We start from the raw sequence: 22,933 nt of genomic DNA, 5'->3' as shown, positions 1-22,933 counted from the left end.
TGTCTGTGTCTAATAACACCCCTGACTAACACACTGATATATAAAGCAGCCTTCACTGTATGAATGCACCGTCAAGGCAACGCAACGGTTTGACCACAAATCTACTGACGGTAGTGAGAAAACAGGACAAAATCAGCGAGTTTTGAGACTCACTACTCGTGTCTAGCGACTCTACAATAGCTGCGTTTTTCTAACGGCCATTAGTTGAGTTGATTACGCGTCAATCTCACCGTCAACAGTGAGTAAACATCTTTAGTTGCAATTTAGCGACAGAAATTAGCGAGTTTTGAAGGTCGTCAGCGATATAACCACCTTCGTCAAAATAGATATTTCAAATTTACAGACTGCAGTTGGAAAACAGCTATAACATAAAATTAACTGATTCTTTTCTTCTCGACGGGAGCAGTTTTCAATCAGCACATGTTACTAGTTAGTAAATCAGCTATTGGTATAAGCAGAATTAATTGCCATGATTCTGAAGAATGAATAAATTATAATATTATTTTACAGGTGAACCACAAGCACAGTTTATTTTAGTGAAAATGTAAATATCTAATATGCATTCTGATTACATTCTAAAACTGCAAAACAATTTGCTAAAGATAATATTATGCAGGCAGGCGCCTTAATTTGCTAATTGACTCAAACACGAGTCGGCTGGGAGTGTGGTGCGTTCCGTCAATGTTATCAGTGTTTATTTCCATTTGAAACACGATACCGCGCAGGATCCTGTTGAATGTATGAATAATGTGAGGCACTCGAAATGAACTAGATGGTCACTAATTCGTAGCTGAATTTGAAAGAAAGCAACTGAAAAAGCTGGGTTTCGTAGAGAAAGGTACTAACTAATTAATTTTAAAAAAATCTGCTTATCATTTATTTTTTTATTTTTGTATCACTAGAGATGCCTGCAACTTCTGATGTCTGCGTGGGTTTAAGGTCTATAAACCCACGCAGACGTAGTTCTCGGGGTGCAAGCTATAACCCTACAACGTACCAAACGTCTTAATCGGTTTTACATAATATTATTACCTACGGGCCATAACGTATACCTACCTATCTAGGGGCTAATCGGTTCAATAGTTTAGCCGTGAAAAGTAACAAACAAACAGACACACACGCAGATACACTTTCCCAATAATAATGATAGGTAGGTATTTAAGTATACTGAACAATTAGGTAAAGAAATTAATATAATATAATATTTTCCATTATTTTTCAAAATTATTATAATCACAATATTCACAAATATGAAATACCTACTATAAACACTTAAATATAAAAATTACAAATTATAAATGTAAATGTTAGGTAAATAATTAGGATATAATTATGGCGTGTTTAATAAATTGAACTAAGTATAGGACTCTTCAATTCGAGATACGTAGATACGTAATAATTTACCTACTTCCTGTTTACATAATCTTGTCAAATTTTCTAATAGGTACCTTCCACCTTAAGTATATTTTTATCTATTATTATCAAACTTTAACGAGTTATCTATCCATACTCAAATATTACCCACCCACCACTGATTCGGAAGCGCTTGCTTCTATTAGAATATCCGGCAAGGATCTTTATCGATTCAATCTTATCTAAGTACAATCATTTCTGTTCAGTACCTACTCTGCATGTATTAGATCCTATAGTTTTTTAGGGTTACGATAAGCTGAGATCTAGACAGTTTGCCAGTGAGATCGACATCAAGAATCAGGATTAAGGTATCAAACACTAGAAATAAAAAAAAAACGGCCCAAAAAACCAAGTAGGATACCATGGTAGGTACCTACTTATGTACAATAATTTAAAATTTGTACACTTTTAATTTTTTTAATTTTCATGTTAGCGCGATCTATTGAATTTTTTATTAGGAATTTGTTGAGCGGCAATAGAAATATACCTACATTCTATATAAATTTCAACTCTCTACCTACATATTACGATTACCCGAAGGGTCCCGTAGGCACCCTTCAGATACGGAACTCTGAAATGGGACAGTTCCTAAAAATTCGTAATCGATTTTATGTAGTAGGTATATTAAAATGATCAATCTGTAAGCGCAGTCATCGGTATATAATGAACAACATGGGATTAAGGCCTCAAACTTTGGGCGCGATGGACGCTACCGCTTGCATTCCCGCGAGCGATTACGATAGTAGCTATCACTCGATATCACTCGATACCGATAAGCGTTATCATCGATACGCTTTGTACGCCCGCCGACCCATCCATCATTGGAAAACAACCTTTGCATTTGGCCGACACGACACAAGCTGGAAGGTAAATAACGCAGTTAACATGTGTTAGAGATATCGGAACATGATGCCACTTCACGCGCGACACTCGATAGCAACGTTTCCTTTAATGTTAACTTTCATACTTATGTAACAAAGTAGTGCTTCTTGTAATGACGTGGTCAAATGCTGTAATCATAAATTGCCTATCTACCTACCTACTATTTTTATCAGATAGAACAGTTTATAAACAGTATAACAGTTTATAATTTAATGGAAAATACTTATTACAGCGCCGTCTCCCTGTTGAAATTGCTGTGCCCCAACGGGGTTCCAATAGGTATTCATATTATTATATAATAATAATTATACCTATAATTGTAGTAATGGTTGAATGAATTATGTAATAATATTGGAATGCATGAAACAAATAAATGACTAAAATAATTATTCCAGAAAGCGAAGATTTGACTGACTGAGGGGCTGCAGTTGCTTATACGTAGGTACAATAAGTATGGCATAATATTATTGTAAATTGAACATTTGAACAAAGCAGCCGCCGAGTTATCTACTTGCTGGTTCTTCTCGGTAGGAATGGCATTTTGAACCAGTACGTTGTAGGATTTGCATAGGAATGGAATTGATATATGAATAGTGAATACCTACCTACTGATACTGTAAATAAGTCGTAAGACATAGTAGCTAATCAATTTTATTAGAGGCTAGCAAAAAGTAGATGAGCATAAAGCCGATAACCAAATAAATAAATCTATGTATTGTTGGAGATTAGTTAACAAAAATGAAACTAAATCTCAAATACACATAATATTTATTATGTCAGATTTGAGATCATAAACCGAGGCTTTTCCCATTAAAGATATGTTTTCATGATAATACTTAATTATGTTAAGGTGCCTAATACCTACTCGTAGGTAGATACCTATAGGTATATGTTAATAATCATAGGCGATGAACGATATCAATTTTACTGATAAATAAATGAAACTGTTACAGAATTTAAATAAAAACTAAACATGGCGGTCATAAATTAATTAATTACTTTTGTCTTCAATCAAGATAAGATTGCCGCAATAAAATGGCCAGCTTTAATCCGATTAAAATATAAAAGTTTACGAATGGAAACAATTCGACTTGATAAACGCTGCAACGCCTATCAATACCTACTTATAATATCTAGGTATATTGTAAAATACCTACTACCAAAAATACTACTTCAAAATACCTAATAGGTACTTAAGTATATTTAAATTGGCCCGAGGTACAAGCTAGCAAATAATTAACACTACTCTATCTAACACATTTTGTTTCTCAGAAAATAAGTAAGGTCTGGCGGCAGTGGGATCCAAAGCAAAATAATCACCGAGTGTACAAGTGCAAATTAAAAATTTATAACACCCCCGACAAGTGAAGGTTACAGTAAGTAGAAAAGAGCTGATAACTTTCAAACGGCTGAACCGATTTTCTTAGTTTATAGCTAAGAACACTCTCGATCAAGCCACCTTTGAAAGAAATAAAACTAAATTAAAAGTTCGGTTTATTAGTTTAGGAGCTATATCAGCTAGATCAAGCCACCTCTTTTTGGGTCGGGGGTTAAAAATACGCGTACTTACCTACAAATTTTTTGAAGTTGAATTAAGAAAGCAGCTTAGAAGTTTCTATATTACAATTTAATGAGAATAGAGTATTCAAGCGGTTCATTGACTCAGGGATTTCAGCTAAACCAATATGCCTTTATTGCGATCGTTCTTATCAGGTATTGATGTAATAACTCCTATCATTTTGTCCCCTCACCTCGACATACTTCTATGTTTGCCCAATATTTGCCAGACATAATAATTATGCCTCAAAATGTCATAAACTTGCCATAAAACATATCTGGATATTATTAATTTTAACTAGGTACTATTTCATCCAAAACACTCTATTGGTACTTAAATAGATGGTAGCACTGAATTGTAAAATGAATTGGTATAAAAATCAATTAATCAGATTAGAGCCATAGAAGACTTGATGCTTTTAGCAACCGCGATCCGTAATTTAGTCGTTTTTAGGAAGCTTAATGCCCCGTTTCCCTCCACTCTACACACATACTTACCATCTCCAGTCGCAGCGATCAAGTTACCATGCAGTATCGAAACCACATTGACCGAAACAATCGCTAAAATATTATGCGATTTCAATACAGCAGCGCTCGAACACAGAAAGCAGTCAAAACGCGATGCAGTGGCAAAAGCGCCGATCGCCGATGCTAAAAAGTAGGTATCGTGTGTGCTAGGGCTTCAGACTGTTCTGTAGGTAGGTAATTCTTAAAAAAGTTTGATTTTGAGATTGTCCTTCTTTGCGAATTGTTTTTACTTGTTTAAAAAAAATATATAATTACGTATATCTACAGTTGCGCTGTTACCCCCCGTCCACACATTGCTCTACTCACGCAATTAATCGCCGCACTAGGTCGCTTGCCTTTGCAACGCGATGGACGTCGAAACTGTAGCTATTGCATACTTACCGACGAAATAGGGAGCGATGGGTATGAACGAGGAACATGACGTAGCGTTGCCAGAATGTTACTTTTGTAACATTTTACGTTACTTTTGACCCCCTCATGTTTCCTCCATGTTACACGACTCAAAATGTTACTTTACGTTACTTTTAGGACTTCATAAAAATATTCAAATTTTTCCCAGCAAACCAAAAATAATCGTGAAACGGAACGCATCCAAAACAGTTTTCGTTTGTCGTAATTGGCCCATGTGTTAGTTTCATAGTTAGTTTATTTCACTTTCTCTAAGTTATTGGTCTAAGTTCACTTTGTTTTGTAATTGCTCTGTGATTAAAAAAGTGTTTTGTTTGTTTTTCTCTGTGACTCAACTTTGTTTTGGATAATAAAGTTATTCGTGGACTTCGTCTGTGATGGCGTTTGCTGGCGCGCGTGCTGTGCTTGTTTGGAGTGTTTTTTTTTTTTTTGTTAAGAGTGGCTGGTTTTTGTGTTAGTTGGTGTTTTTTGGTGGTGGAACTGACTGGGAAGCGCTCCAAAGGGGCGCCACGCGTATGTCGGCGGGCGCCGGCGCAGACGGAGTCCATACTTGTATAAATTCAATAACTTGAAAATATCCCAAACTTGACATTGGCTAATCAGAGTAAAGCCAGATTTAAAGAAAAAAAAAAGAAAGTTATTCCTTGCGGGGTAGTGATATTGTAGGTATATAAGTACAAAAAAAATTGTATCTTTATTTCGTCAAAATTCGAAAGTGATTGGTTTGTTCGTTATCCTTATCGACTGTGTATATGTGTTGCTAACACTAATTGCTTGGTAAGTAAATGTTGTATACAATGTAGTTTTAAGTAAATAAGTAAGTAGTTAACTAATTAGGGAATCAGTAATGCAAAAACAAAGTCATAGTATTTGCAACTGAAAGCAGTTCGTTTTTGTATTGACTGTCATCTTATTATTAAGTCACATTAGTTTCCAGAAGTTCATGTAGCTATTTAGTACTTAGTTATTGTTGTAGGTAACTTCGGTTTTCTTTACAGGAATGACAGCGAGCTGAGTAGATACCGGCCGGCGTAACCTAAAATTTGAGTTTTGCTATCGAATCTATCGATCTCTTTGCTGAGACCAAGGTAAGTAGTTAGGTAGCTACCGGCCTAGTATTGTTCAGTTAACAAAACGAATTTGAAATTCCCGCGTAATTTTCTTCACTGCGTACCTACCTAGTGCGTTTTTTTTTATTCTCTCGTCTGGCTTTACAAAGATTAGCTTATGTCAAGTCTGTAGATATTTTCAAGTTAGGGAAACTATATAAGTAAGGACTTCGTCTGTGCCGGCGCTCGCCGACATACACACGGCGCCCCTTTAGAGCGCTTCCCAGTCAGTTCCATCATGGTTCTAGCACCAAAAACGCCAGTGAAACACAAAAACCAACCACTTTTAACAAAAAAAAAAACGCTCCAAAAAGGCACCACACGCGCGCCATCAAACGCTACACAGACAAAGTCCACCTAGTGCGTAGCCTCTCAAACTCAAAGTCCTGTGTTGCCAGATCGCCCGATATAAGACGATTTTAATCTTTTTAACCCCCGATCCAAAAAGAGGGGTGTTATAAGTTTGACGTGTGTATCTGTGTATCTGTCTATGGCATCGTAGCTCTCAAACTAATGAACCGATTTTAATTTAGTTTTTTTGTTTGAAAGGTGGCTTGATGGAGAGTGTTCTTAGCTATAATCAAAGAAAATCAGTTCAGCCGTTTGAAAGTTATCAGCTCTTTTCTAGTTAATGTAACCTTCACTTGTTGGGGTGATATAAATTTTTAATTTACACTTGTAACTATTATAAATTGATTAACAAAATAAGTTATAGCTATTCAAAGACATTTCTAAATCGGTATATTATTATTTTACATATTGATTTGTTTTTCTTTTTCAGGATTAGCAGTCAATTTATTCAATCAACAATTATTATTACGATTCTTTTTAAGCTTAACTAACTAATGGGACAAGAAAACTGTTTAAATTTTTGTATAATAAAGTGCCATATTAACCTGTGTACCTTATTACTTTTATTTTCCACGAAAAATAAGGAAATGTTACTTTTCTCGTGAAAATGTTACATTTTGAGATGTCTCGTGTTACAATTTACTATCTGCCACTGGCAACACTGGAGTAACGCGGCCACACTACGTCTCTGCCTCCGTTCCTCGCTCCTTCCCATGCCATACGGGCAGTGTGTGGAAGGTGGGTTAGATTGAGTAAAAAGTAAAATGACATGTCGCACCATAAAAGAAATATACGGACTATAATCCTGGAATTTCTGGATATTTCTTTTGTGATGCGACAATGTTCAGATTCAGATTGATCATAATATCTCAGTAAAATCTTGACTTGATTGTGGGTTGCAACTTGAAGGTTTTTCAGAAAATACGTCTAATTAAACTACCTAAGCAAATCAGACACTTATTTCTTCTATCCAATAAAACAGTTTATTGCACCGTTTAACCAAAATAGACACACGAGAAAAATAAAATGTAATATCGACGATATAAATTATTTTATCATGTGACGTGGATCATTGAGAACAACGAATTTACAGCTGCGTCATAAAAGTCGGGTGCGCCTGCGACTAATCCGTAGTATTACCCTCGCGCTACCGTCGGTCATGATTCAATATTTTTTATTTGTAAGCAGTTGGATTTTTTTTTATTCTGTGGTAACACTCGAGTTTATTGTCTCGTGTAAGTGTCGTAATTTGTGCAAGATAATTGATTCTTTTTTAAAACAAGCCACCAATCCAATTTTTATACACGTTTGACGCAAATCGCAATGCAATTTAGATACAAAAGAACTTCTATATTTTTATGTATCTACTGCTATTTTGTTTGCTTATAAGTATCGACATATTATAGTGTGCGCAAAACAAGTAGGTTTGTAGGCCAATCTGAACTCAAGGCGTATGACTGGTAAAACCTGTGCAAGGCGACTTGTTTGCGCAGCTCCTATAATACTTACCTTATTGGACTTATTTGTTCTACAAGCAGTAGTGCTTGTAGAACAATCCAATTAGTTTTTAGTCAGTGCAATTTTTTAAAGTAAGGACAACTTATTTACGTTCAGCTAAGGCTTGGATCCACTTGGATCGAAATAAAAAAAAACTCTATCCGCGTTTCCTATTTGTACATTCCGAACTTTTCTATAGCCTCAGAAAAAATAAGCACATAGGCAATTGCCTAGTTACCTACTAGGTGACTTAAATGTCCTTATAATTTGGATACTTCTATATTATAAGGCCATATTAAAATTTATTATAGAACAGTCGTATACGCGACTAACCATTAGACAACTTCTAATGTAATATCAGATGTCAATAAGTCGACAAAAGACATCCTGTCATTGTTGCTCACAACCAATCTTTCCCTCAGGTCGTCCGCTGACATCAGAGCCGACAATAAAGACGGAGTCAACAACCCCCGGCATTGGTCCAGACGAGCCCATAGACGATAAAGGCGACAAGAAGAACAAGCGACAAAGGCGACAAAGGACCCATTTCACCAGCCAGCAACTTCAAGAACTAGAGGCGACATTCGCGAGAAATCGATACCCTGACATGTCCACTCGGGAAGAGATCGCGATGTGGACGAATTTGACTGAAGCGAGAGTTCGGGTAAGTGCAGGATTACTAGTTTAATAAGGTGTTTTAAAAGGTAGATATAAGCTCGACGGTAAGCTTTTAGCGTACCTACTAGTTGATGCCTGCGACTGCGTCCGTGTGGATTTAGATGGTTTAAAAATCCCTTAAAATATGTTCGACTTTCCGAGACTAAAAGTAGTCTATGTCCTTCCATGGGATGCAAGCTACCTCTGTAACAAAGTTCATCTGCAAAGTGTCGCTACTAGATGGCATTAACAGTCGCTTCAGGACTGGGTGAACGATCATTACTCGTACATATATTTACTATCTCGAATTTCGGCACTGGCAGCGACTGTGGTACCTATATAGTAATGGTCAAGGCATTGGGCGCGATTCCCAGAAGATACAGGTTAAAATCCTGCCGGTCCCGCAATTTTTTGATATGTATTTTAAAATTATTTAGAAAGTTCTCAAAATCGATTGAACGAATGGGCTGTGAAAAGCGAGTACACATACAAACTTTGGCATTTATAACATTAGTATGGATATAGAGATATATTATATTCCACACTGCGTCTACGCATTTGAGTTTGCTTGAATGTTGTAAAAAACCTCGAGTATGTGCCTAAGTACTTACCAATGCTCGTGGAGACGAAAAACGCACGAAAATGCCAATAATTTTGTGGTGCTAGTCACAAGTTTCACGCAAGCATTATTTGTATTAAAATAGTATACCTAGGAAGTAAAACTGTTTGTAACATAGAATCTTCACTTACGACCTGTGCAGGTTAAGGGACTAAATGATATGCCCGCGGATGATAAAATTGGATCACTATGAACTGCAACACATAACGCACCCGATGGACGAATAAGTAGGTAAGTACGGCGAAACAACGTTTAGTAAAAGATGGGAGAGTTATGTCCTCCGCGGACAATATTATTATAGTCCCTTGCCATACGCAGGCCCTTATGATTATGGTAGGTATTATGTTGACAGAAGCATCTGAATAAAGGTAACGTCCTTGAAAGGAACTTACATGTAAAAGCTGAGGTTGCAACGTAATTTGGCCCAAATCAGATCCCATTTTTTCAGAAAATTTCACATTCGCACATTTAAAAAAATGGATTTAGCCGATTGATTAATCGCCAATGATCAATTTAAAAATTATTATCTTGATAATATTGTTCCCGAGAGGCAAGGAGGTGTACAATATTAACGGGCGAGATGTTTAGACTAATCGTTGCATCCGGCGCGCATTCGATATATTTTTGTAGCCCGCCGTCGAACGGAACACGGAATCCCTTAATCCTTGAGGATTTGAAGCGTCTATTTCGGTCTTTTCATAATCCGTGGCTTAAGTGTGATCGCATCCACACACTGTCAATAGTTTTGGAAGGCCCTGTTAGAGATTCTGCGGCTTGTACTATTTACACAATGTTCTGGATTCGTGGAATATTTTTCGGTTTCTTCGCTATGCGTGGAATTAGTGTCGCCTGTGTTTTAACTTTTAAGCCATGAAACGTGTTGTTTCAGTGAATCTTCCGAATTCTTACGAATGTGCAGCGTTTTAATTAAAAACTATTGTATGACTAGCTAATTCTCGCGACTTTATCTGCGTGGATTTAAGTTTTTAAAAATTCTGTGAGAACTCTTTTATTTTCCGGGATAAAAAATAATAGTCAATTTTACTCTTTATTTTTTTAACTACCTACTACTATACCCTTGCAAAACATTTGTAAAAAGTTGCGACATGATTGAAAGACAAACTAATTAACTAACACACTTTCGCATAACATGGATAGTGATATGGATAGCAATTTTATATTTCAATCAAGCGATAGAAGCAGCAGAAGCAGCTGTTGTAGTAAAGTCAGTTGAAGACAAAAAGAATTAACACATTATATTAACCACTTTCATCCCCTGAAAGGTTTTCATCAAAATAATAAGAAACTAGTTGAAATATATCATTGCCTCGTTACAACAATCCAGCAGCAAGATTATCCAATAACGCCAGAACTATCGCAACATTCATAGTTCAAAATAACCTTGTTAATTTCATAATTAAACTGAATCACTTTACCATTACGTGTAAATCGATATTTCGAGATGAACCCGGTATATTTCAAGTGTTAGATATTAATTTCAAGTCATAGCTGTCTGTACTGAAAGACCGCGTGTGCTCTTTAAAACGTTATTTCTCCTTGTTAGTAGGGTTGTGGGTAATTAGTTTATCGAAACAAAAAAATAGCTAAGTACCTACTAGATAGATAGATATAAAGATAGATAGATAGATAGAAAGACAGATAGAAAACTTTATTGCATACAAAAATGAAATAATCAAAACAAAACAAAGAAACTAAAGTCGATTGTATATGCAAAGGCAGCCGTATTCCTCAGAGCAGTCTCCACCAAGCAACCTTTAGGAAAAGGAGAAACTAGATACTACTACTAGCCACAAACAAGGCTCAAGAAGCTGAACGAATTTCTTCTAAGAAAAATCATTCCTATGAAGCATAGCTTTAAGGTGGTGCTGCTTCGGCTATACCCAATTTCTGAACTGAAATGGCAGTATAAAAGGATGCTATCCTTTTCCTAAGAGGTACCTAATTAAATATTGAATTTGAGCAAATAAGGTAAATTATTCATCCTTAAAATGCAAACTTACAAACTTTTTTTTAATATATAAAACATAAAAAATGTTTGTGCCTATGTTCGTTATAGACTTTGAAACCATCCAACCGATGTGCCGCAAAGCGGTTTCATAAAAAAGGCAATGGTGGTTTTAAACCACTATGCACATTCTTTTTTTAGCTTAGTAACACACTCCGGGTACCTATTCGCTAGTTTTTTAATAGTATGCTTATTGATTTAAAAGTTTGACACCCCTAACGGAGGGATTAGCGTGATTCGTCTGCGCATCTCCCTGCGTCCAATAAATCTGTGCGCGCGCGCATCGATAAATAACCCGACATTATTTTTGTTGCCCGCTCATTAGGGTCGTTGCGCTTATTGACTCTTAAAATATGATATGTTAATACAATGTTTTCTTTACCACACTTGTAAATTGCGATTGTCTCGCTCGTTATCGCTTAATTTAAACGTTTATGAGGTTATTTGTGGTTTACATACGTGAAGCGACTTTATTTAGATTAATATTTTTATAAATTTTGTCCGGATGCATCGGACATGTTTATCATCTCTAAATTAAAAGATTTAGCTTGTCATAATTGTAACAATTTGTTTTGATTCACATTTTATCATATAATAATGTTAAATAATGTTATGACAAAGTAGCACGTTTAATTTTTTAAATATTTTATATTATTTTTAGCATTGTTATTGTCAACTACGGCTTGTTTAATATCTAATTTCTTCTTAAATATGATAAAAGGCAAATAAAACATACCTATTAAAAATTCGCTGATGTCCACGAATTCATTCGCGTGGATCTTGGTGTTTTAAAAATCCCGTGGGATTCTTTGATTTTCCGGGATAAAAAATAGTCTAAATTCATAACCGGAATGCTTACTCTTGTGCAAAATGGATGATGTCCGCAAGTTTGACCACATGGATTTAAGTTTTTAAAAATCCTGTGGGAACTCTTTGATTTTTCACGGAATGTGAGCTTACTCAGTACCATATTTCATTGAAATCGGCCGTGAAAAACTAGCAGACAAACAGACACACTTTCGCATTTGTTTATTATATCAGTAGGGATGTTTTCTTTCGTTGAAGGTATATTCATATAGTTTGCACTAATATAATTTATCTACCTAGGTGTTATCTTGCACGTATTACTTACCTATTAAATAAATAATCTAAATATATATATGCAAATAGATTAGTTTGTGTCTTCTGTATATTTGCGGTATAAGTGAAAGTAATTTTTTACGCAAATCAATAGAAATCGCCCTCGAACTTCTGAGAAAACACGAATGGGGAGTGACATGGGAGTAACCGTCGCACGTCAAAGCAATCGTCCGTGAAACTACTCTTGACACATTTCGTATCGTGTTCTATGACAGGGTATTAACTCATCGATCCTTTGATACTAATAATAATATTAGCTAGTAATTTCCCCAAATAAAATGTTGCACACTTCGATTATCTTGTGAGAAAATAAAGGATACAGTAGGCAAGCAATGAAGTAATAAATAAAGAAAGCAAAATACTTCGTCTTTTTTATTACTGAGCCTTGAATGTGAGTTTGGTGCGGTAAAATATTTTATTAATGAAATAGGCAGTTAATTTGGTCAATATTTAGATACAGAATGTTGTCAGAGTGAATGTGATGTTGTGATTTGACAACTCCATACTTGACATGCATACCTAATATTTATTTGAAATACTACTTACACTACACTTAATTCCAAGCGCAATCAGTGCACCGCTTTCTTGTGGCTTTTTGTATCAGTACAAATCTCCACTTTTGTATCACTTTAAATCCTCCGCCACGATGAATTTGTGTTTGTTTGGGCTAATCTTTCATAGTAGGTACTCTTCGGAAAGGAGATTATCTAAGAAGTATTTATGAAGTATTTTGCGAAAATAAGCTGTAATTATGATGATGAGATTGAGTCGGAAAAAATCGTCCCATCCAAGAGCTTCCGTGGTGTGTGCTGCGTAAATAGTTAAAGTTACACACTCAAGCTATCCATGCGAAGTCAGAACGGGTCGCTTGTCAACAAATAAGTTAAAAAGTTGCGAGAAAGCTTTGTCACACTGTTTATGTTTGGGCTACTGGATGGGATGGCTTGTGGATTTAACGTTAAAATACAAAATTATACGATTTTTACAATGTTTAGCGCATTGCAATCGATAGTTACGATCGATCCATTATGTTTAAGTAAGATACGAAAACATTTTAGTGCTTACAAAAAAGCTCGCTACCCGTTCGCCGACAGGCTAAGCGGCACGTAACATTATTTATTTTACGTGGATCGGTCTAGGCTCGGTATTTTTGCGATGCTTTTAGCGCGTGTCGCCTGTCGATTCATGCAAACAGTTTAGTTCCCGGATTTTTTTACGCCCGCACCGGGTGATTCGCGTTATAGCCGAGTTTGCATATTCCTGCCGCATGTAAACGTTTCAAACTCTATGTTTATTTAGAGAATTGGATTTAGTTACAGGTTTTCTTGTTTTAGGTGTAACGCTATGTACCTACATTGTCATGTTCTGATACGATGACTAATCCATACTTCCATACTAATATTACAAATGCGAAAGTGTGTCTGTCTGTTTGTCTGTCTACTAGCTTTACTGCTTAGCTTAATAGGTACAGAGTTAGCTTATATCCCGGGGAAAGACATAGGCTACTTTTTATCCCGGAAAATCAAAGAGTTCTTACGGGATTTTAAAAAAAACCTAAATCCTCGCGGACGAAGTCGGGGGCATCATCTAGTCAACTATAAGAATATCGCTAGTAATAAGGGGTTTGCCTACAATTAGTTCAATTAAAACAGTCTCTATTTTTTCTCTTGTTATTAGGTGTACATGTATTTCAGCGTTACAGGGTTTATTGGACATAATGTTTGATAGGTATGTAAATTTATTGGTTTATTAGATCCTTAACATTTTATTTTTCACAAGAAATTTTTTTTTTTCACGAGCATTCGATTGTGTAAATGGTTTCTATGGTTTACTCGCTTTTAAAACCTATTAAGTTATAACATCGAGCTTTCCTTGAGCTTTAATGCCGCATAGTCGCAGTGGTTTCCTATTAGCTCAACATCTTCCGATGTTTAAAACGCTCTGCGTGCTTTTACAATTGTGATTTTGGAAATCTAAGTATGTTTACATCTAAAACAGTTGTGAGAAACAAAGGATAATCTTAATTATTATATAAAGCTTTCATTTTAAATAAAGCTCATACACGAAAACTAGCATGTAGCTCGTGTTAGTTCCGATGCCTAAAACACATTATGGCGAACCGATCGCTATATTTGTTCCTGTCTGTTCCTGCGTATAATAGTAGCCAACGTCTCAACTTTACACGAATTTGTATTTTATTTTCATTGAATAGAGTTGTAAATCCAACGTCGATTTATGCCAGCTTCAACGTAATCTCCTAGAACACTAGATGTCTATCTTATATCCTACTTATATTTTGATAGACCGAATGTTGAGTGTTTTGATCGGGCAGATTTCGGTCGGCTTTACTCAAGAATTTATTTCAATGAATGTTGCTGAATTTAAGCCGGTGTCTTATATATTTTATAATCGCATATAATCTCTATTTATTGACGGCTGCCGCTGTGTTTTGTTTGTTAGTTGTACGATTCATAACATGATGGGTTGTGGGCTGTGAATAATGGCGCAGAAAACATTTTCAGACTTCGTACATAATATTAGGTAGGTGTTAAAACTATTTGAGCTTGGAGTTGAATGTACTTGAATGTTTTTGTAAGTACATTACAGCTCTACAATCTGTTTCTATAATTTTTTTCTTCTTTCTTCAACCTTTTATGGGTCTTGTCTGTCTCCCGATAATTCTAACCTTTACTGTCCTCAAAGAACCAAAAGCTTAATTTGCCATAATCCGCCAAACCAAAGAAATCTGTATGATGCAACATGCAGCATGCGACATGCACCGCCCGCCCTCCCACTGATAAACATACAGGAAAAGCCAGCCACCAAGCAAGCCACACGCAGCACCACACAAATCCCAACACCACTCGACGCACGTTTCGCCCCGACACCGGAGCATCCTCAGGAGGTGTAGACTGTAGACCTTACAATGCCTAATAAAAAAAATCGTACCCTTTCCTATATTTACCTATAGAAGTATAACTAATAACTATGAACTTCTATTATTGAACTACTAGTATGAGTTCTTTATAATAGAATATATTATATGAGTTCATAGTTATTGTACACCGACATCATACATACCTATTTGACGATTTAGTAAAGATAGAATTACGAAATGTCTGATTGTAACAAAAATATCAAGTTTAATTTTCCTCCTTTTCCGATTCGATTGAGGAAGTAACTCTTCGCGCTGCAGGGTGCATTTAATAAAGTAACTACCCTAGCCAGGGGTGTCACTTGCTAAATAAAAAGAAATCATTTTTATTCCAATAATATATTGATCCAATCCGATTAACTTATAGCGAATTTGAGACATATGTTTTGTTAATCAAGTTACCCATAACCATACCCATGGTTTTCGCATTGCAAATGTAAAGCTTGATGTGCTGTTGACCGTACATCAGTTAATTATTCCATAACCTTGTTTCAGTTATTTTTGTATATTCTCGGTTCATTTGCCCAACATAGTACTTGAAAACATCAGTGGAGTTATAGTGTAGCACTCTTGAAATGAAATCTATGCAAAATTTTGGAAATAATATGTGTGCTAATACTTTTTTTCGCTTGATAATTTGAACACTAATCGTTCTCAAGAACAAGTACGAGTAACTCATATTTTGTATTTTCAAATCTTCGTTTTCAATATTATTGTATTCACCCTCAAGTTTTCGCACACCTAGTATTTGAGTATCTCAAATTATTTCAAAAGTTTTCTTGAAACCTATGATTTGAATTTATTTTTACGACCCATATAAAATAAGGCTTAACTATTTTACATTCAGAAGTAGGTAAGTACCTAACCTAAACTAATAAGTAACCTAGAAAACATTGCGGTCTCTACATCGAAAGGGAAACTTGGGTAGCAGCCCTAAACTTCGCACGTGTCAAATCCTGGTTCATATCCATTTATTCGAGCCCATGTTTATTTGACTTTCGAATAGTGCCTGCGCAAATCGATCCACGTTAGTGTAGTTCCAGTTCCTATATAGATATAGGCTATAATTGAATGGCGTGGAAGCGCCCAGCACCCGTACCGATGGACCGTCATTTGATTGATGACACTAATAAAACTGTGATTCTAGTTTAATTTAAATTTAAGGCAATTTAGCAACCCTGCTCCCGGCCCCGCTGACCGTAAAATGGCTTCATTATTCGCATAGTGCGGTCGCATCGCTCATTGTGGCGTTTATTATGCGGACAGTGTGACTAATGTTTTGTGAGAATATTTAGTAATAACTGCCTTCTAAGGATGAGACTGAGATGATTTATTCGAAGGTGCACTATTTACTGTAAAGGGTTCATCATCATCATTATAATAAACACATCGCTGGCCAACTACTAAGTATGACTCTCGAATGAGAAGTGTTAGGCCAGTCTGCCACGCTAACCCAGCGCGGTTTGGCAGACTTCACACATTTTTGAGAGCACTAGGTATGGCGAATTCTCAGTCATATAGGTTCCCTCACGATATTTTGTTTCACCGCTATAGCAAGTGATAAATAAGTAAGTATATTTAAACGCACAAAAGTAACTCGAAAAAGTTAGAGGTGCGACGATACAAAATTATACCTAACTAGCTTATGACTACGACGCACGACTAGGTCCGCATGGACTACACAAATTTTAAACCCCTCTTTTAACCTTTAGGGCTTGAATTCTCAAAAATCCTTTCTCAGCGGATGTCTAGGCCATAATAGCTATCTGCATGCCAAACAGCCCGATCCGTCCAGCAGTTTGAGCTGTGCGTTGATAGATCAGTCAGTCAGTCAGCTTTCTCCTTTTATATATTTAGATTATTAGTAATTACCTATTGAGTAAATAGGATATGGCCTAAACAGTAAAAATGGCAGATGTATTATTATATTGTATACTGTGATAAGCAACTTAATATGCTTAAAAACAAAAAGTGTTCAGGTAATGTCTGTATGTAAAATTTGCACAGATAAATACATAAGTACATATACAGGTATGTTATCTCGCAGCGCGTTATCATGCGGGGCGCGTAGTCGGCGAGATTAATGTGCCCCATCACTGTAAGACCTTCATCGACCCTGACAGCCAGGGAAACCAGGACAAGACATACTACGCTCAGTTTACTACTAAACCAAGAAAGTAGCTCATATTTTGTTGTCCTTTATAATAGGTTAGGTATATAGAATCCGAGTAGATTATATTCCGCTTCTATAGAATCACTAGAGGATGCCCGCGACTTCATCCGCGTGGATTTAGGTTTTTGAAGATCCCGTGGGAACTGCTTGATTTTCTGGGATAAAAAGTTGCCTATGTCAATCACAGAGACGCAAGCTACCTCGGTACCAAATTTCATACACATCGGTTAAACAGATGGTTCTTTAGAATTCCCGTGGGAACTCTTTGATTTTCCGGGATAAAAAGTAGCCTATGTCCGTCCCCGGGATATAAGCTAACTCTATACCGAATTTCGTCAGAATCGGTTAAACTGTTGAAACGTGAAAAGGTAGCAGACAGACAGACACACTCTCGCATTTGTAATATTAGTATCCAGGATTAAAGTAAGTATAATATATCTACATAATGACACGTATACCTACCCACTATGTAGTAACATAACTATGTAGGAATATTAATATGACCCGTAAGCACAGGCAATAATTTGTTCTGAAAAATAAAGGAACTAAGTAATGTATCTTTGTCACCTCAATTCAATTATAATAACCGCTTAACAGGATCCGTGTATGAATTCGCAAGACAACAAACATTAATATCGATTTCGGAAACATTAAAAATTGTCTCCCTTCGCCTGACATAGGGCGGCCTCAAGCTCATACAATAATATATTTAAAGGATTAGCTCAACGCAATATCGCGACCCTCCCATTAGGGTTGTCAGCCGTAAAGTTTTTTAAAAGAGGAAAGTAAAAAAAATACTTAGCGTCTATCAAAATAATTTACTTGTTGTTACAGGATTACCGGTAAAACGCCAAAATCGCGTTAAAAAGTTGTAAGGGAGGTTAAATCATATGATTTCTGAATACTTTTTGGCAAAAAATGGCTCGTTTTTAGTGACCTATTAATCTTTTTGTGGTTTTCAGGAAAAGCGCGAATTCGCCTCATAAAAAATAATGAAAAAACCAATGCAAAATACTTTTTCTTTAATTTAGGACATCCTAATTAATAATATGTATTAAAACAAAAATAATGTTTTATTTTACAATTAAAGCTTCGAAAATCGCTGAGTAGCCCTGAGGAATATATTAAAAACATCGACACATTTTTAGGTATGGATAGCTTCTCAACTTATTGTAGCTTATTTTGTATATTGAACAAGATACAATTATTATCTACAATAAGTAGAAAATAAATTAAGTTACTATTTAAAAAAAAAATCGTAACTTTGAAATTTTCTAAAAATCTTTTTCCTTTATTTAGAATTAGTTTAAGAGGGAGCATCCATGCATCAGTACCTACTTGCCAAAAATTGGCACAATTTTTTTTATGTGTGCAACCCTAGTTTTCGCGACCCTTCGGCCTTCCCGCTGCGCTGCCCGCTATTCAAATAATGGAAATTATTTCCACATATGTGCACCTAAATAAATATCATTCCACTGTCATTATTGAACAACCTAACCTTTCTGTGAAGCTATTTTCACCCGTTTATCCACTTTTATGAGAAAAAGGAGTGTTTTGTTGTGGCATTTTTTGTTCGTTTCGTACGTTTTTTGGTCTTTCTTTAAATCTGGCGATATGTATATTGAGAAATCCAATAAAAAAGGTGTGCCAAATTACGTGACAATAAGATACTGCTGGTTTACATGTACATACGACAATTTACCTACGCGTCCACGAAATTTTGCGAAATTTATGTTTCGAAAAATAAACGCTCGTATATGGGGTGGAAACGACCGTTTATGTTCACTTAACCGAGGAAAGAGGGTATTATTTACCGTTTCGGCTGGGTGAACACGCCACAGTGAGTGAGACAAATACCGCTGCCGGCACAATATTTATTGCAGTCGCTACGTGGATTGCGCAATTTATCGCAGAGGTGTCGTCGGCGATCGATCGTTCGCTGACGGACGCGGCCATACATCAGCGCGCGCGTTATCTGTGCTCACGGCGACTTAGCGCGCGTCACTCCGCCTCCGCCTCGCCTCCGCTAAATAACAACATCGATTCCCGAAGGCTTCGCGGCGTGTCCCGCCGTCCGCTCGTTTATTGCGGCCGGCTCCTGGCGAGCAGCATGCGGAGGCGTCCCGTCCAATCGCGGTGCTCGTTTATCTTCATTTCGCGACCGCAATTAGACGGGTCGTTGGCTGCGGCGGGCGCGCCCTCGTCTTCTCCGCGCTACGTGGCTCGAATACGGCGCCGTACCGCGGTGCGCTGTCAACTTCGTAATGAGTAAAGTTAATGGCACCCTACGCATCGCGGCCCGACTCCGGATTCTGAATCCGGTTAAAACTTTTGTCGTCCGTCGCGGAATGATTGTACGCCGGGAGAATAACTTGAAATTTTTTGTTGCAGGTCTGGTTTAAAAATCGGAGAGCCAAGTGGCGGAAACGCGAGAGAAATGCCATGAACGCGGCCGCGGCCGCCGCCGCCGATTTCAAGAACGGTTTCAGCACGCAGTTCAACGGTCTGATGCAGCCCTTCCCCGACACTGACGCGCTGTACTCGTCGTACCCCTACAACAACTGGGCGGCGAAGGTCCCCAGCCCGCTGGGCACGAAGAGCTTCCCGTGGCCCGTGAACCCGCTGGGCCCGGTGGTACCGGCGAGCCACCACCAGGGCTCCGTGAACTGCTTCAACACGGCGACGTCGATGGGCGCGGTGGGCGGCGGCGGCATGGGTGGCGTGGGTGGTGGTGGCGTGGGCGGTGGCGTGGCGCCGTGCCCGTACTCCACGCCGCCCAACCCCTACAGCGTGTACCGCGCGGAGCCGTACCCCGCCATGTCGTCGTCCATCGCGTCGCTGCGGCTGAAGGCCAAGCAGCACTCGTCGTTCGGCGGCGGCTACGGCGCCGTGTCGCCGGTGTCGCGCGCGGGCTCGGCGCCGCTGTCGGCGTGCCAGTACGCGGCGGGCGGCGTGGCGGACCGCGTGCTCTGAGACGAGGCGCGCGGCCGCGAGCAGTCGCGCTCGCCCGCGCCGCCGCACGCCGCGCGCGTGTCCTAGTCGCCGCCCGCGCGCTCGCACGCGCACCCGCACGGCCTGTACCGCCACCTGTGGGAGTGGTTCGACTGAGAGCGCGACGGCGACCGGCGACCGCGACGCCGCTACACCTTCTAGGGTTACACTTGAAACTTCGGGCAATAAATACTAAACGATTCGTTCTAGACGTTGTTTTGTAAATATGTAGTTATGTATGTAAGTATACCAAAGCGATGTGTGCAATTTTTACAAGCTTAAATGTATGTAGATTATATTATAGTAGATTATTTTCGATTGTGTAATTAGATCGCTGGAGATCGTTGTAAATAAATAAATTAGGCTATTTATTTGTACTTTTTCATTATTTTGAGGCATTTAATTAATGATATCTACTTACTTAAGATTTCATTATTTACAAATTTATTGCGTGGCTACTGGCTATACCTACCTAGCTATTGTTATTTTATCCACGCCTTGTTTTATGATATCTTGTTTTATATAAAGCAGAATATATTGGAAAACAAAAATGAACGATTGGCGATATAAGTATTTATAACCAAAGCATTTAAATACCTACATGTATTATATTTTATTTTCCAAGTATTGTCATATCATAAATAATAAACTGTATGTATATAGAAAACAGAAATTATAATAAGTTTGTATAAAAATTGCCAATCCAAAGGCGGAATTATTTCAAGTTATTAATGTTAAATATCAATTTGTTGCAAAATATTTTTGTAAATATAACTACAGACCAAAGTTTTAGCCAAAATATACCAATTTTTGTTTTGTATTTTCAACATTTAAACTAAAGTTTTCATGCTACGACGTAGGCAAACGACGTCTTTTCCACTGTGTAATAGAAAGACGGACGACTAAAGTCAATAATAATATTTACTAGTGAGTGTTATTCTTGATCTAACTGAGCGTGTTTCAATGAACATATACTTACTTACCTTTTATTAATAAGGTGCTAAATTGGAACGTCGAATAGCAGATTTTGTAATTTTTACATAAATTGAAAGATAGAAGTTTAATCCAGTTAAAATACACGATGAAATCATTTTGGATCTATCGTAGAAACGCCGATTGCAATGTTTCGTTTGTATTATCAAATCAATGATTAATCTAAAATTTATTTTGATTGATTTTTTTGCTAATTCCCTTAGAAAAAGTTCGATTGCATCGTTATTGCAACTGTGTTTAAAAATAAGTTATACGACCGATTCACTAATTTAATCAATGTTAACATTTCGGAAACTTGTGTTTTGTTGGAGCGTTCAGTTAGCACCTATTTTATTAGTTACTACACAAATAAATTAAAAAGTAGGTATCTACAACAATATTTATAATGTTACAATTTGTTAAAAAATTAGAGAATGAAGAAAAGCGTATAAAAGGATGATTTATTTTCTTTCATTTCGACTAAGTAGGTACTGTACTTACAGCAAGAACAGGAAGGAACAATAACAGAAACTTATATATATATCTTTTATTTTGAATCGTTTTGAATGAGATTAAAATGTAACCTAGATCTCAATAATAATACGAGTACTTAATATTTATTATCTTCCAGTTAAATTGTAAATAAATAATTATAACTATGATTAATTCCAATACAATTTGTATGAAACAAAGAACTATCAACATTACAGTCAACATCAAATACTTATATCTGCTTTTTCTTTTTTGCATAAATAAGTCTAAACCAACAATTGGAAATTATTTATGGAAATAGGTTCGAAACTTTATTATATTACCTATGCAAAAAAACTTAATAATTGAGCATTGTTTGTTAGGAACGCGTTAAGTGTAAGTTGAAAGTGGTAATACTTTTTAAAAAAGCTTAAATATATTTAAAACTTTAATTTTCGGATTATTTCTGTGCAATATGTTCAATGCTTATGTCCTGTTTCATGAGTTATTCTCTTTAGTAAAAGTAAAATATTCTTTATTGTACACCAAAACATAGAAATAGATTTTTGAACAATAGGCGACCTTATCGCTAAAATAGCGATCTCTTCCAGGCAGGTATATTTGATATTGACTGTATTTCTTTATTTTTAAAAAGTTAAACAAATATATGGCGCATGTGCTGAAAAGTAACTACGACACAATGTAAAAATGTAATTATGTAAAAGTTTTAAACGACTTGAATATGCAGTATTATATTTTGTTACAAATTGGTTTGGAATCGAATACAATATAGCGACGAATTGTTTAAAAACCACAAAATAAGTGACTCGCACTGGATTTGCCTAAGTCCTTTCGTGTGCTATTTAGTATGGTGGAATTATACTTGGTTGTTCGTCTATATTCGGATACCCAAATGCCACTACACACACTGGGGCATCCGACACATTTTTAAATCTTAATACTGGTAACTCTTAAGGCTATCGTTGTCAACGATCCCTCATCGATTTCCTACGTATGATATTATTGTTCTTATCTCTATCTGCCCTGGTTCGTGCATTCTCGGTTCCTAGATCGGTACATTTGTGATAACTAATTGAAATTGCTGTGATTGGCTGAATTTACCATGTTCTTGCTGCGACAGTGAGTTTGAGCCACTAGCAGAACAATGTTAGCCGGTCAGAAATGATTGCAATTAGTCAACCTG

General features: G+C 36.9%; 1 protein-coding gene across 1 annotated transcript in view; it reads left to right on the top strand.

The window, feature by feature from the left end:
* LOC123869675 (pituitary homeobox homolog Ptx1) overlaps positions 1–22,694 on the top strand; it is a 52,232-nt gene extending 29,538 nt beyond the window's left edge. Inside the window, exons 3-4 of the mRNA XM_045912664.1 lie at positions 8,168–8,409; positions 19,687–22,694. Coding sequence (XP_045768620.1) covers positions 8,168–8,409; positions 19,687–20,268 — 824 coding nt within the window. The 3' untranslated portion in view covers positions 20,269–22,694. The remainder of the gene's footprint in view (positions 1–8,167; positions 8,410–19,686) is intronic.
* The last annotated feature ends 239 nt before the right edge of the window (positions 22,695–22,933 follow it).

This window comes from Maniola jurtina, chromosome 11 (assembly GCF_905333055.1).
Source record: "Maniola jurtina chromosome 11, ilManJurt1.1, whole genome shotgun sequence".
NCBI lineage: Eukaryota > Metazoa > Arthropoda > Insecta > Lepidoptera > Nymphalidae > Maniola > Maniola jurtina.
Note: the sequence above shows the minus strand (reverse complement) of the source record. Positions and strands in the feature narration are given on the sequence as shown.